Source organism: Marmota monax, unplaced genomic scaffold, assembly GCF_021218885.2.
Source record: "Marmota monax isolate L192 unplaced genomic scaffold, Marmota_monax_Labrador192_F-V1.1 WCK01_AAM20220418_F8-fsc00001, whole genome shotgun sequence".
Taxonomy (NCBI): Eukaryota; Metazoa; Chordata; class Mammalia; order Rodentia; family Sciuridae; genus Marmota; species Marmota monax.
The window spans coordinates 53,156,670-53,173,125 of NW_026693777.1; the positions used below are offsets into that span (position 1 = coordinate 53,156,670).

General features: G+C 42.7%; 1 protein-coding gene across 1 annotated transcript in view; it reads right to left on the reverse strand.

Moving 5' to 3' along the window:
* Window positions 1-16,456, reverse strand: part of Gnb5 (G protein subunit beta 5) — a 40,566-nt gene that overhangs the window by 20,227 nt on the left and 3,883 nt on the right. Inside the window, exons 2-4 of the mRNA XM_046461597.2 lie at window positions 7,709-7,845; window positions 4,534-4,575; window positions 1,975-2,051 (exon numbers count right to left, since the gene is read on the reverse strand). Coding sequence (XP_046317553.1) covers window positions 1,975-2,051; window positions 4,534-4,575; window positions 7,709-7,845 — 256 coding nt within the window. The remainder of the gene's footprint in view (window positions 1-1,974; window positions 2,052-4,533; window positions 4,576-7,708; window positions 7,846-16,456) is intronic.

Consider the following 16,456-nt stretch of genomic DNA (forward strand, 5'->3'; position numbering starts at 1 on the left):
TATTATCTGCATTGTAAATTACAAAAGAATCTACCCAATATATTTTTTACCCAGTATATTCTTTCTAAAATTTAGACCTGATACCTAATATTTCAATATCAAACACTAAAGAATTATGTGACCCATACAACTTTAGGCATTTGCCAAAATACATACCCAATTAGAAAAATTACTCTAGGATTTTTAAACTGTATTTATTATACCTACTAAGTGGTGAAGAGCTGACCTGACCTAAGAGAATTTTTTTCCTTTGCTCCTGGGAGGTGATGTCTGGGCCCCTGGAATGTCCTGCCCGGTAAATGTCTTTGTTTGCCTGAGGGGCTTTGGCTACTAAACAATCTCATAATGTGATTTATGACGAGAGCTTTGGGATATGTCAGTTCCAACCCCAAGAGGAACTGCAGACTGAAGGTATGAGCTGGAGACTCATGCAGGCAATGTCATCGAGCCCCAATAACCTGGGACACAGACGGCCTAAGTGAGCTGCACCAGCTGGGGATCTTCTGTGGATATTACCACACTGTGGCCAAGAGAAGAGGCCCTGGGGAGAGGATGATTGGAAGCTCACCCTTCCCAGACTCTACCCTACGCCTTGTCCCTTTGGATGGTCTGGTTTCTACCCTGCTGTGATAAAGCTAAGACAGGAAGTACAGCGCCTTCCAGCCTGAGGGTGGTTGTGGGGACCTCTGAATTTGTGGTTGGCACCTGCAGTGAGGACAGCCTTGTGGGGACTGTGCCTCCTAACTGTACAGCCAACAGAACTCCTCTGCACCAACCTTATAATTGTGGCTGCTTCTCTCTCCCTCTCTCTCTAAATGTGGCCCGTATTTGGCACATATATACGTCTATTTTTTGTAGCCACGTCATATTCTTTTAGAAAGAAAATGGGATGAATTTTATATAAATGAGCACCCAGCTATAAAATGGAGACATGACATACTTTTGTTAATTAAAAAGTTAGAAAATATGAAATACACGTGTATGAGCTCTAGGGACTCATGTGGTCTTGACACTTGGAAGGAAAGAGTGAGAAGATGTCCCCAAGACAGCTGCACAAAGGGAGCGGACACTGGTGAAGATGGTTGGTATGACTCTGGCTGGGTGACAAAAGTTTTTCTAGGGGCCCTGAGTTTTCCCTTTTAAAATGTCTTTTTTTCTGATTATAAAAATAACATATGCTTATTTAAAAAAACCTAAAAGTAGAAAATATTATCAAGAAGAGGAAAATTTCCCATAGTCTCATCATCCAGAATGAACTACTATCACAATGGCTACAGTTCATCCCAGTCTTTACTTTGTCTCTTTTTTCAAATATGGCTGAGAGAAGCATTTTGAATGGTTCCAGAATTGTTTAACACAGGACAGGAAATTATGTATATTTCAATTCTAGCCATGTAAAACTGAGCTCCAGGAGAGAGGAGAATAAGGCACAATTTTCCTAGTAACTTTGATATTCTTTTCACACACTGTAATTGAGAACTTCTCTTTTTACTGCTGTATAATATTTCAATCAATTCATATACCACAATTCACTCATTTTTTGATGAATACATTGTTTCCTTTCTTATTTATTTAAAAAATGCTAAATAAATGTTATTGTTTGCATGGCTTTTGTACATTTTGGGTCATTCTTTTCAAACGAATTACTAAATGTGGTCACTGCAGCAAAGCTTACAAATTTTTCAAGGCATTTGAAATATACCACCAACCTGCTTTCCAAAATGTTTGCACCAATTCACAGTCCCACCAACAGCAGCTGAGAGAACAGGGGACAGGTCTGGACTTACACTTTTGTCAATGTGCAGTGAGAATCATCATGAAAGAGAGTTTTGTGGGTTCTTCTTTGATAAAGTTCAGGGAAGGATTTAACCCATTGTTAACAAGTAGTAACAAAACTTATAAATTCTCATTTGTTTGCTTGTTTTTGCCAATAGAAAAGTATTTTGTGACTAACTGGAAATCTGAAAAGCTTACCCGCAAGCTATGGCACATCCCGACGGGGCGTAAGCACACGCCATCACCCACGTGCAGGGCATAGTGACCGCGTGCTCCTGAAACACAGCATGCATCGTTCCAGAGTGAGCGACAGGCTCTTCTGCACAGGTCTTAACATTTAACTTTTACAAAAGAGTTCCCACTGAGTCACCTCATAGTCTCAAAGGGGAGAGCTGTAGGACAAAGGTGGGCTTGGGACTGACGAAGGGTCTCAGCCTCCCATCATCAACTAAACTATGTCCTATATTCTAAAAGTAAAAAATCTCAACTAGAAAAAAATATTAATATGTTTACTTCTTTCTAAGTATTAATTAATATTTTACTCTTTTTTTTTTTTTAATTTTGGTACCAGGAACTGAACTCAGGGATTGCTTAACTACTGAACAACATTCCCAGAACTTAGAACTTTGTTTTTTATTTTGAGACAGGGTCTTATGGCCTTTCTAAGTGGTGGAGACTGGCCTGGAACTTGTGATCCTTCTGACTCAATCTCTAAATAGATGGGATTACAGGTATATGTCGGCATGCCTGGTAATATTTTATTTTTATTCATTATTTTGGTGGTGGTGCTGGGGATTGAACCTAGGACGTTGTGCATGTGAGGCAAGCACTCTACCAACTGAGCTATATCCCCAGACCAATATTTTACTTCTTAATGTTACATTCCCTTTGTTCTTCTGCTTCACTACTGGGGTTCCTTTTCTTTGAATCTGAATATGTATCTGCATCTCCTTTCAGGTAAGTATTTTACCTTACTGACTCTGATTTCCATTTTCCATGTAGAAATTTGCTTACTGGTGAGTAAGCATAAGTCTCTGCTCACTATAGGTCCTGAAACCATTTCTGGAGAGGGGTACATGCATGGGGGTGACAGGAGGAGGAGGGTGATCTTGGGTTGTATGCATGGATCACAGAGAACCTGTAAATGGAAGCATTAAGAACTAAGCAGACGGGGCTGGGTTTGTGGTTCAGTGGTAAAACACTTGCCTAGCATGTGTGAGGCCCTGGGTTCAAGTCTCAGTACCACATATAAATGAAAATAAAGGTCCATTTACAACTAAAATAAATATATATATTTAAAAAAAATAACTAAGCAGAACATCCCTGGCTTTTGCCTGGTGGCCCAGTCACTATGTTTTCCTGCATGCAGATAAGCAAACAATAAAAACCATATCTCTTGGACACTCGCGTCATGATCTTAATTCCAAGGAGCACAGGATATTGGTCCTGGTTTTGACAGTAACAACATATGCAACCCCATGTGGAATGGACATTTTTCCTGCTTGTCCCACGTTGTCTGCCTATGAATCGAGGGATGGGACTAGACGATTCCCAATGGACATTAGAGGCCAGGTGTTCTTTTCTGTTGTGAATCTCCATGTTTCTGTGGGGAAACACAGACTTCAATACTGCCTGCCAAAATCCTGTTGTCACAGTCTTGCAGCCTTTCAGATGCTAAGAATAACCCACACCCTCCAATGAACGGAGCTGAACTGGCCGCTCTCAGCACAGGGCCAGGGCCCTTTTGCTTACCAGTAATGGCTATGTTCTCTAAGTAGCCACACAGCATCCCTGAAGCTCCCAGAAATCAGCCCGTGCCCTATGCCTAAGGTGCAAATAGAAATGATTGCACCCCTCGGTGCAGAAGATGCTGAGGGACGCCAGGAGAGGCTGTGGCTTGCAAGGAGGTAATGTGTAAGAAAGCCTGTTTAGATTGCTCTTTTTATTATTCTCCAGGAGCCTGACCATTAAGGACTCTGTTCTACAAAATGGTTCTGGTCCCTCACTGGATTAGATCATGTAATAGCTGCTTACCATGACATTTACTAACACAGTCAATGATGGGGAGCATGGATGCTATTCAGCTGCCCCTGTATCAGGAGCTATAGGTCTCCTTTTCTTATATGGCTAAGAGGAAGATCTCCTTTCCAAATAAATATTGGAACCCATATTTAATACACAGTTCTCCTACTGCAAACACTGTATGATACAGGCATGCAAATGCCTACGCAGAGAGCTCAGCCTATATGTTATGTTAAGTCTAAATCTAGACCTAATTTTAGGCATGTGTGCCCAGACCAGACTCCACAGTATCACATGATGGTTCAGTTCAGTCGCACAGCAGCCTCAGCTTTCCACCTGTTCATTTCCACTGCTGTGGAGTCTGGCCCAAGGTACAAGGGGAAGAAATGACGGAGGATTTTGGTACTTCCCATCATTACTTGGAAGAAAAATAGTAAAATGCAGTGGGACATGTGAATGTGGCAGTTTTCTGTGCTATGCCCATTCCCACTTTAGCAGTAGTGCCCTCTATAGTAACTACATGTTCTTCTCAGGGTGAGGGAGTTCTCGAGAGAGGAACAAATGCTGCTCTGGGCTGGCTGAGCTGCTCAAATGTGGCTGGGCTTTCCCTGGGCTTCCATGTCTAGAGGCTGAGTGGTCACTCACAGTGGGGCCCTGGTGGAGGATCAGGATAGGGCACCTTCAAACCAGGCAGGATACTGAGATTCCCTGATGTGCCTGGGAAGGAGGCCTCACCTTGTTGGTGGTGAAGGAGTCCCACACGATCACCTTCCCATCCTGGAGGGAGAAGAGAAAACAGTTCAGGGGCTGGCAACAAGTTCTCTCAGGTAATTGCTGAGAAGTCTGTGTCAAGCTGCGTCCAGCAGGACAGTGAAGTGGAAAGCTGGTGCAAGTACCTGGTAATCGAGATCCGCCAATCTACTCATGAAAAAAATGGAGGTGGGGAGAGGCTGAACTTCCCAAGCTGGCGAAAGGCCCAGTTTTCAACCCTACATTCTCTGAATCAACCTGAGTACAGAAAGCAAGGCTCAGATGCTTCTTCTATACTGCTGATCAACCTACACAAGCTGTTGGTATAGCTGTCATTCCCCCCTATTCTAAATGTCCAAAAGTTAGGGGAGTAAAAATTTAAAATTACCTTTAGGTGCCTGACAGGTAAACAATAAATCTCTACATAATCTCCAATACTTCATCCCCTCTCCCATTTCCTTGAAGTTCATGTTCCCTGCGGTCCACTTCTCCAGGTGCCCAAGGACAGCAGAGCTCCCCACTCTGAGATTTCACACCCAGAACAATGTGCAATATGCTCCTATAACAATGGGGAGCCCTTTGGGCAGTTGTTCAGTGAACAAAGAGCACCCCCTGTCAGGGAAGCTGTGGGCTACTGATTTCACAAACAATATGGTTACTTTCCTTGTGACTGCTGGTACCCATGCTGGGGGTGTAGGGCATGACCACCTTGCCGTCTATTTGTAGTATAAACCCACTGGAGGTAAATCTATGAGTCCTGCCCCCTACAAGCATCCACCTGCCCAGATCATGACGGATAGTGGAAGAGGGTGGACAAGTTGGCCTCCTTAAGTGCATGGTGTTCCTGCACATCCTCAGGGATGGTAAATCTGCGCTCTCTGTGGCAGGCTCAATTTTTGAATCACTCAAGCATTTGGAGCCAAATCTGCTGAATGAGCTTGGGGGAAATCAGAAGAAAATGCCACCTACAGGCAGAAGCAAGGTCTGATTTCTAAAGGGATGCAGCTTCTTGCTTCACATGATCTGATGGAAAATTTCTGGATTAAGGTGTGTGGTTGAGGAACCTTGAAGCTAAGTCAAAGTTGGTCATTTGGGGCCTTTCAGGATCCCTAAGTGCAGTGATTCTTCTGGTCTGAATTCTGACTAAATGGCCAAACACAAAGTGTGGGTAGCTCAGCTAAGCCTTCTGTGCCTTAGTCCTCCGTGCCTAGAGCCTCCACAGACTGTTGTGGGGAAGAGTACTGATGTCACCTCACTTCCCATGTCCATGGCTTCCTCCCCCTCCCAGCCCACTGATCTCCCTGTGTGCTCTGGAATTTCATTAAACTAAATGTGGTCCCCTCCATGAGCACAGATTTATATACCAGGGGCCTACATGCCTGGAGAGATTGTGCCTTCCACCACAAAGCCTAATCCTACCCCATCAGGGTGACTAATCTCCTGCCTTTTAAGGGAGAAAGTTGCTAATGAGTCAGTCTGTTGCAGAGCTTTCCTGAATTTTCCAGTTTCCTCCCCACACCCACACGCTCCTCCTCCTACCTCTCTGCAGCAGAGGAGGATGTGCGGGCCTGTGCTATTGTGGCCCTGGCCTTCCCACTTGCAATAGGTGGTGCATGAGCGATAGAAAAGCTGGTATTCCATATGCTTGTAAGGATTTAAAAATCCAAAGAGCTAGCTAGGTAGCACCATGTACATCTGGATAATCACTTTGTGAAAATAAACATTTGAGAAAAAAGAAAGGTTAGAAAGAAATGCTGCAAAATAATAACAATGGTTGGGACAAGGCAGTGGGAAGAAAACCTTTTTGTTCTATTTTTCAGGGCTTCTTTAATATGCCTAAGTGATAAATTTATTATTGTCAAAAATACAAAGCAGGTAAATGTAACATGTTAGGTTTGTAGATAATATATGGTAATAACTGTCCTGTCCAATTGTAGGCTGACATAAATGTTATAGCTTGTGGATAATCTAGGATATGTAATTTTTATACTTACAAGTTATTAAGAAAAAATAAATCTTCTTTTAAAAAAGCTGAGCAAAAGCCAGGGGTGACAGAAAACCTACACTGACCATAAAAATCTGATTTATGGAATATCTTATTGAACTTCAGTTTACAGTTTTATGTGTAATACATATAACATAAAAACATGTTTAAAAAAAAAAAAAACAGATGTAAAGGTTACTAAACTGTGGGAGCCAGCCTCCAAGCACCTCCCCATCATCCCAGGTGATGATATTCACACTCCCTAACAGAATCCTCTTCCTCATATCAGGCCTGTTCTGTGTGAACCACAGAATACATTATAGGGATGGAATGTCATCCTAAGGCTAGGTCATAAAAGAGAGCATGGCTCTGCCCCTGTTTCCCTCTCCTGGGTCACTTGTTCTGGAACAGACTATCTATGTTTTGAGTAGAACTACAGATAGGTTCACATGGGAAGGAATGGAGGCCTCTGGTCAATAGCCAGCCATGTGATCAATGCATCTTGGAAGTGAGTCTGCACCTCAGTTAAGGGGTCAGCTAACTGCAGCCTCATCAATGTCTTCACAGCAACCTTGTGAGAGGCCCTAACCAGAATCAACACCTGGATGCTTGATTCTTAGAAACTGTAATAATAAATATCTGCTGTTAAAACAGTTGCTAAATCTTGAGGTAATTAGTTATGCAAAAATAGATTATAAATTGATAAGTTGTAAAACAAAATATATAAACTACAAAAAATAAAAATGAAAAAAACAATAATTTCCAAACACACATCTTTAATTTATTAAGATATAAGAATTGATAAACTCTTAAAATTAAAGAAAGTATTGGTGGAATCTCAATCACTTATGTCCTTGATTCGGGGGTGAAAAAGACTTTCAAAACTGCATTTGCTCACAAATAGGACCTTGTAACATGTTCAGACAGAAATAATCTTAAATGGCTCATGAAAGAAGTCAAATACAATCTACAATGTTCCAACTATTACCAATTTCAAATCTACCCAAAATAGTGAAGTTCTATAGTGTGCAAGAGAATTCTTTCTGCTAAATCATGTCCTTTGGAGAATAAGCCCCCCCATAAAGATCAGAAGATGGCTTTTGAAAAGGACAGCTCTGCTTTCTCTTAGCTACAAAAGCAGAAGGCTGCTCAGGTCACTCTCCAGGTGCAACGTACCTGTGAGGAGCTCACGATCCTCCTCTTATCTTTGCACCAGTCCATGCAGAGAACTTTGTTCCCATGGCCTTTGAGGGTCCTTCTGGTCTTCATGACAAACTGGCCCAGGGCCTCCACCCGCTCTGCCACCTGGTGCACTGGAATGACAATGCCACAATCAATCTTGAGCCCCAAGCTAACTCAGCAATGACACTGGCTTTGCGGGGGTGAGGATGCTGTGCATCATCTGTGTCACAGCTTGATTGTCCTATTCTACACATTATGCCTTTGCAATACTCCCTTCTAAGGTCAGTTCTGGGTATGGATAATACAGTCATGCTCTCTTTGTGTTTAAGGTCTTCCAAAGTACTTCAAATAGGTGCATATTGAGGGATTAACAAGACGCCATATTTGTAGAGCACTCTATAGAATCCTCCCACTTAAGGGCCTTGGCTCTGAGAGGTGGGCAGGCAGGCAGTGGAGACTGCTATCCCCATTTAACAGGCAAGGACGTGGAGGCTCACAGAGGCTCTTTGAATCATACAAGTTCATAGGACTCACTGGTAGCCAGATGGGGACTTCTGGTCATTTGATTATCACTTTATACTCACAAGGAAAGCTGACCTTATAAAAATTGTCCCATTAGGGCCATCCTGTGCACCTTGCTGCCTGACAGAGGCACCATGTCTAACTGATCCTCGTGTCTAGCACAGGCTTGGCATATGGTAGGTGCTGCAGCAAGAATGAAGGGGAGGACCACCAAGCAAGCTGTCAGCAGAAGGCACACCTGTGAGTTTACTGCAAATCTTGGAGTCCTCAGAGAGAACAATGTAATGGCCTAAAAGTCTGAACACATCCTCTCCCTATGTCACCACCTACACCAGGGACGAAGCTCCCAAGGTCAGCTTCCCATGGCCTTGGACCACATCCTGAGACCCAGGGAGAGCTTCCTAGGGCTTAGAGAGAGGCTATGACTGATGAGTCTAAGAGAGAGAGAGACAAGTTCACAGGGGCAGAAGAATCACAGGGGCCAGCAAGCCCAGGCCTTTCATCACACAGGTGAGGAAACTGAGATCTGCAGGGAGCACGGGTTCTGCTGCCATGGGCAGCAGTCGAGGGTGCCCCTCCCTTTTGGGTCAGTGAGAAGTCAGTCTCCTACCCCCACCTTCTCCTCTTAACCCTCTTGGTAGGCATTCCTGCAGACAGGTGGGGAAGGAAGGGTAATCTGGACCAGTGGACAGCCTAGGAGGGGCACGGTTCCTTACAGACAGAGCAAGGAGTGATGAGAGGCAGGGAGGTTGACCTGCTCCCCCTAGGAGTGTGGGAGGTTGATGGGGAAGGGGAGGGAGCAACCTGCCAATGGAAACCAGTGACAGGGCAGAGATGTGGTTTGGGCTGAATGACAATAGCACCCTTCTGGCAAAACCATCTTCCCTTGCCTCTCCCTAAACACCACAGTGTGCAAAGAGCTATCTTCAATAATATTTAATGATCACAATCAGAAAATTATTGCTGAAATAATACTACTGTCTAAGCTAAAGACTTATTGAGATGCTGCCTATTGTCCCAGCAATATGCTTTATAGCAAAGGAAAATCCAAGATCGAGTGTTACATTCATGAATGCTTCTCAGCCCCCAATTATCTCACTCCCTAATTTGTTTTTTCCTGATGCTTATTTAGGATTAGGTTTGGCTAAGGCATATGTGGCAGGGATGTGGAGTTCCTGGGGACACATGTTGCCATCAGCCACTGCTATGGGCGGTAACCTTCATCATTTGTTTAAGGTAGCACCTGCCAGGTTTCTTTTTCTTTTTTCTATCTTTCACTATCTTTGTAGTGAACAAGTGTCTTGTGGGGATGTATTCTGAGACTGTATAAATACCATGGTATTCCTCAGACTCTGATGTCCTTATTGTGAATCTCATTAATTTCTCCTGCCTACCCTAGTTATTGGGCTGCTGATTAGAAAGTGGTGACTTTTCTAAGTCCACCATCCCTTCTGCATATATTAGTTGGTTTTCCAATCTGAGGAGGTGCTTTTCCTCCTCTCACATTTATTTATTCATTTATTTATATTAGCATGAATTCTTACTGTATTCAATAGGTATTTATAATCCATTACTAGCGCTATTTACTTTGATGCTGAAACTGTTCTCCTTGCCCCCTGGGAACCCCTTCTGCAGGCCTGTGACTTCCTGACATGCCCCACCGTCCTTGGTGCACTTCCCACTCTGAGCTCCTGTTGTTCTTTCCCTGTCCTGGAATCAGTCACTTCTCCAAGAAGTCTTGGTTCCTCTTACTTGCCCCACTTCTGTGTGATGAAAGAAAAGAGTTGTGCAAAAAAGTCTTTGTGAGAACTCAAAACTGGAAAACACTTGCTACACTCTGAAGTGCTCCATTATGCCATTGCTCCTGCTGAAACACTGAATTACTGCCACCAACAGCATGGCAGTCTTATTGATACACTGTTCACAAAAACACTTGAATGAAGTTTAAAAACAGACTGATGTTTCTGAATTCTTACAAGCCTTTTACACAAGCCTGTATCATCAGTTCAGCATTGTGAGCATATTCTATTTTAATATTTTACTGATATTATACTGATATTACTGCTGCTTCTTTCAAATTCAGCATTAGGACAGCCATAGCTTTTTAACATCCCCCTTAAAAAAAGAGATGACTCATCAACTAAAATAGAGCCCTCCTTACATAACATGAATTTGAACATATCCCAACTATTAATTACTTTTTCTCACTGCATTTTCCCTTCCCACATAGAGATTCACTCCCAACCCACTCCATCCTGTTTCTGTCTGCCAAGTTTTGCAACCACTGAATTCAAGATTTTCTTAAAAGTTAAATATCAGAAAGTAAAAGGAGATCTGAAAATGAGCTAAATATGTTTTGTATTCTGTTTGGGGGAGCTCAGTCTGGGGTACATGTGGTTTCTTTTTTGCCTTCTGATGAACCATCCTTCCAGGATATAAGTTTTAAAATGAATTTTTTTAAAGAAATGATGACCACAACCGTCTGGTTTCTGCAAGAAGAATGGCAACCTGGTGGAAAATTCCACTAGAAGCTAAACTTCAGGAAGACAGGGGTGCTGTCTTGTTGGAGGCCCCCTCGAGGCATAACCGGAGCAGGTAGTTCCGAATTCTGACCATGGGTTTAGGCTGCTGGGGTCAAAGCCAGGCTCTGCCACATGCCAGCTGTGCAACCTTGAGTATCACCTTCCTTGTCCCACCTTGCTTCTCTCGTGGGGTTGCCGGAATGACTACTCAAGCCTGGCCAAGGGAACACGGGGTAATTAGCTGTGATCTTCTCCAGCTCAGGTACCCTGGAATACTTTTTTTTTTTTCCCTGATAAAATATTATAGGTTTATTTAAAACTTAATTCTCACCTTGAGTATGCAAAATACAAATTCCACAAAAATGTTCATTTTACTTTGTAGTTTGCAAATATGCAAAATTGAAGTATGCTTAAATTTATGGTACATATCGATTAAGGTAAAGAACTATAGAGAAAAAAAAATATTTGTTCTGCTTAAGGCATACTTGGGAATAGATCATTGTACAAATTGTTGCACATCTGAAAGCACAGTGCATAACAGACCATCTGCATAAAAATGTAAAAGAAAGAAACCTGGCGTATTCCCAGTAATACTTAATTGACATATTCATAGTGCTTAGTATTTACTACACTTCAATCAACTGTAGCAATTCTAAGCAGCAGTTTTTGATGGAGCAACCAAACTTGTAAGCCCCTTTCCCTGCTTTTTCTGTACCTCTCTTACACTAGCTCTTAGCTCTCATTGCTACATCAGCTGCCAAGCAGCTCCTCCAGTCATCAGGGCAACTCATGAGCACTGGGGGAGATACACTTGGTTTCAGGCCCACTTCCTGATCTGCAGAGGAACTCAACATGCAGCCCTTTATTTGGGGTGGGTACTGGGGATTGAACTCAGGGGCACTTGACCACCAAGCCATATCCCTAGCCCATTTTGTATTTTATTTAGAGACAGTGTCTCACTGTGTCGCTTAGTGCTTCACTACTGCTGAGGCTGGCTTTGAACTCCTGTCTCAGCCTCCCAAGCCACTGGGATTACAGGTATCCGCCACCACGCCTGGCACATGTAGCCTTGCTAAAAGTTCCTTCTAAATGTTGGCCTTTTTCTGTCCCTTGAGAACTTGGACTTGACCTTTACTACACACAAATCTTAATGCCGTATACAGACAGCTTAAGCTCTCTCCTGGATGATCCTGGTTCAACATGTGCAAGGCTGCCGGATGGCCAGATGTATGAGATTCTGTCTAGGCTCTCCCTGGAGTTCAGAGTCAGGGGAAGAGATGGAGCCATAAGATAACTTCAACCTAACATGTGACTTGCTAAACTAGACGTGTGGACACAGGGAGTATCTGCCCCAAAGGGTGGGTGTTGCACTGGGCTTTCTGGGGTGATATTTGAGATCAGAAAAAAGGACAATAAGATGATTCAAAGGTAAGAGGGACTAGGTGGGCACTCTAAGCTGAGGAAATGGCAAAAGCTAAGGCCCAAAGGTATTATATTAGTTAGGTTTTTTTGTGGCTGTCACCCAAATATCTGACAAGATCAGAGGAAAAGTTTTTGTTGGACTCCTGATTTTGGAGGGTTAGGTCAGCCGACTCCATTGTTTTGGGCCTGAGGTGAGACAGAAAGCGTGGCAGAAGGGCAGGAGTGGAGGAAAGCTGCTCAGCTCATGGCAGGGTCAGGAAGCAGAGAGGGGAAAGCAAAAGGGCCACAGGGCAGACGAACCCTTCCAAGGAACACCCTCAGTGACCCACCTTGCCCCACTTGCCTACAGTTACCACCCAGTTAGTCCATTCAAACTAAGACGGACCAGTGAGGTTATAGCTCTCATCATCTAACAAATTCACCTCTGAATATCCCTATATTAACACAGGAGCTTTTGGGGGGCACCACATATCCAAACCATAATGGTCAGTATGAGATAAGCAAATGTTTTTAGGGCAGTACAAGCAACTTAATCACAGTAGAGGACTAAGGGTGAAGAATGGGCACAGGCAAGTAATGGCTTTGTATACCCACAACAAAGCTCCCCCAGGGACAGCAGCCTGTTGGGGAGTTGTCATCAGGGGCATGACATGGTCAGATCTGCCTTTTCATGACTTTCTCTGGAGCAGTCTGGAAGAGTGTTGATGGAAACCACACTGGAGGAGGAATCCAGTTAGGAGACTCCTTTCCTTGGCAGATCCCTCTCACTGCTCTTCTCTATGGTCCCTCCAAGATGTGCCTGAAACAGCCTTGAAGCTACTCCAATAGGGGCTGCTCCCTGGCCCCATGCTCTCCTTCCCATGTCCCTGAAGTGGGTGCTGTCATTCTCCAAATTATGAGGGTGATAGAGTTTATCCAGATGGGGCCTTAGAGACAGCTTATAATTGTGGCAAAGACTAACTTTTCGCCAAGACATAGCTTCCTCTCAATTTTCAGAGGATAGTTTTGCATTTATTTTATAATCTATGCAATGTGATCCTAAAGCAAAATGTACAGCATGCAGATCCACCACCAGAATTCAAACGATGTAAATTTACAAAGTGAAAATATGTGACAGGATCCTTCTGATCATTCCATAAGGCCACCAACAAAAGGACCAGGGCAGGAAGAAACTCCAAAATGTCCCTGAAAATGAACGTTCTGAAACTGAATGCTCATTGTAAACAGAGAAGATAAGTTCAAACACAAGTGAGATGTCTTAGATGGAAAGACAGAACTATTAAAAAAGACACTGAATTGTTTTCAAAGGTTTGTACTAATACAGTCTTTTAATAACTACCATTTAGTAGAACAAGAATCAAGGAGGAAAATTATTCAAAACTAATTTTTGAAAACTCATTCAGTCTGGTTTTACCCTAGGTAGAATGGGATGGGATAAACTCACACCCCTCAAACATAGGTTTGAAGGGAAAACATTTACAATCACAGTACCTTTCTTGTTTGTGTCAGATTTTTTTATGGTATGTCTTTATTTTATTTATTTTTATGCAATGCTAAGGATCGAACCCAGTGCCTCCCATGTGCTAGGCAAGCACTCTGCCACTGAGCTATAGACCCAGCCCTCCCATCAGAGATTTTTGAATTGCTTTAAAACCATACATTATCCACAAAGAAATTCCATCCCCAGTTCCCCGATTAAAAGACCGAAGAGTTAGGTTGTAGTGCAATCTTGAAGACAGTCCAATATAATATTAGGTTAATGTAAAAACTAGGCTTGAATTCTACATCCAGTACAGTCCCAAGTGTGCTATAAATATATACACAAACATAAAAATAAGCTATGAACTATATCAAAAAATTGAAAGGCACTATTCTACATGGTGGAGTTATGAAAGATTTGTTTTCTTATGTATTTCTAAATTCTCCACAGTATTAGTTTATTATAACAGTCCACTAGAAACACTTACATTAGCTGGCACATGTGTAATTATGAATGTAGAGCAAAAGGCAGGGGAGAGGAAGTGCAAGGCAGAGGGCTCTTGTTCCCAGCAAGAGCAGCAGGAGGAGGCCGAGAAGCAGGAAGAGGGGGATGGAATTCTAGAAGCCTCTGTAAGTAGAGCATGGTTACTTAGGACACAGAAAAGTAAATGAACATATTTGCTTCAGACTAATCTAGAAGTATAGTTTTTCCTAGATTTCCCCCCTAAACCATGATATCAGAATATCCAAGGCTGCAGCCATAAAGCATTAGAGAATAAAACTTTTCAGGTCAGGTGCAGTGATACATGCCTGTACTCTCAGCAGTTTGGGAGGCTTAGATAGGAGGATGGAAAGTTCAAAGAGATGTGGCTCAGTGGTTAAGGACCCCTGGGTTCAATCCCTGTTACTCCACCCCCCCAAAAAAGAAAAAAAAATTTCACAAAATTATATCTAGAAGAGACAGAAAAGTCTGTAGCCTCTGATGATGAATTCTGAGATTCACCCAAATTTAATCTGGATTTGTTCTCAGAGAAATTAGTTTCAGTTGCTTTGTTACTTAACAAAGGAAGCTGCTGCAAGGAGCCGGGAACCTGGATGAAGCTCCCACACAGTCCAGGAGGCTATTATGTATATTGGATGAAATGAACACTGTGTCCTTCCTGCTCTGTCTGCTGTCTGTCTGTCTTCCAGATCATTCCTCAGCCTAATTTCAAATTAAACAGTCTTTAAAATTGAACTGTCTCCCACCTCTTTCTTCCTTGATCATATTTCCCATTTCAGGATTTTTTCCTATTTATTAAAAAAGGAATAATGTGCTGATGGGTATAAAATGAAAAGTGTCTCCATTAGTGCATATTAATATGGCTTGTTTAAGCTAAGGAAATCAGCTTACATATACTTTTTGGCACATTTTTTTTTTACTTACTAAAAAATGAACTTCTTTTCATACACGCATACATGGATTTACTTTTCATTCTTTTAAATGCAAATCTCAGCTTTCTAAAAGTCAAGTACAGTGAAGGAAGAACTATACCCAAAGCCTGTATCTTGGCTTTCCTTCCTGTTCTGCTCTGAAATCACTGCAGCAATCTGCCCTTTCATCTGGAAGGGATGGGTTTGCTGGGAGAAGAAAACTCTGTGCTGGAAACGGAGGATGAAGCAGGAGACCCTAATCCCTAAAACCTGGGATTATGCTACCTTAAATGGCAAAGGGACTTTGCAGATGTGATTAAATTAAGGATCTTGAGATGGGAAGATTATCTGGGATTATCCAGGTGAGCCCAATTAACCACAAGGATCCTTTTAAGAGGGAGACAGCAGGGTCCAAGTTAGAGAAGGGGATGTGACATCCGAAGTTGTGATCAGAATAATGTGGTCAATGAGTCAAAGAATGCAGGTGGCCTCTAGAAGTGGGGAATGGCAAGGAATGGAGTCTCCTCTAAAGGCTCCAGAATGACCTCCTTACTGATTTTAGACCTCTGACATCCAGAACTGTTAAATTAATGTTGCTTTAAGACACTAAATTTGTGGAAATCTGTACAGCAGCAAGAGGAGACTAATATAAGCTATAGCCATGATTGTAAATGCCTTAGAATCAATCAAGGAAGCACTCACCCATAGCAGAAGGTAAGTAGCAGGTGACAAGGGAAACATCTAGGGAGAAGCAGGAAGCTCTGGAGGAGTGTGGGGAGAAGTAGAGTCCCCTGGAGAACAGGGCCTGGGCTCTGAGTTTGAGGTAGGCTGAATTCTCATCAGATGATTCACATTAGCTATTTCTGTGTTGCATGTTGGTCAAGGGCCTGACTTGGGGATGAAGGTCCAAAAGCATGGACTAAAGGGACTAAAGGCTAAAGGGATGGGAGTTGAAGAACCAAGGCTTTGGAGTCAGGAAACCTGAATTTTCCCCTCCAAATTTATGAGCTCCAATTTTGTTGCACTAACTTTTCAGGCAAGGATCTGAGATAACAGTAGGGTGACTAACCATTCTGGTTTGCACAGGACTGAAGGGCATTTTAAAACCCAGTCCTAGACAAACTGGGATGAGTTGGTCATCTTAGAGCTTATGGTATAAAGGAGTCTCAGAATAGGGAAGGGGTTACAGTGCAAAAGTGCAAAATGCAAAAATGTACAGCATCCAACACATACTGCTCTGGGGAATAAACCATGACCCTCTGGTGTACAGCCGTATACCCTAACAATACTACAAATCTTATGTGTCTGGTTTCATGTTCTCAATTTGCTGCAAACTCCTTAGACTCCACAATGGGACATGTCTGTTTGGGCCATCATGAAGCAG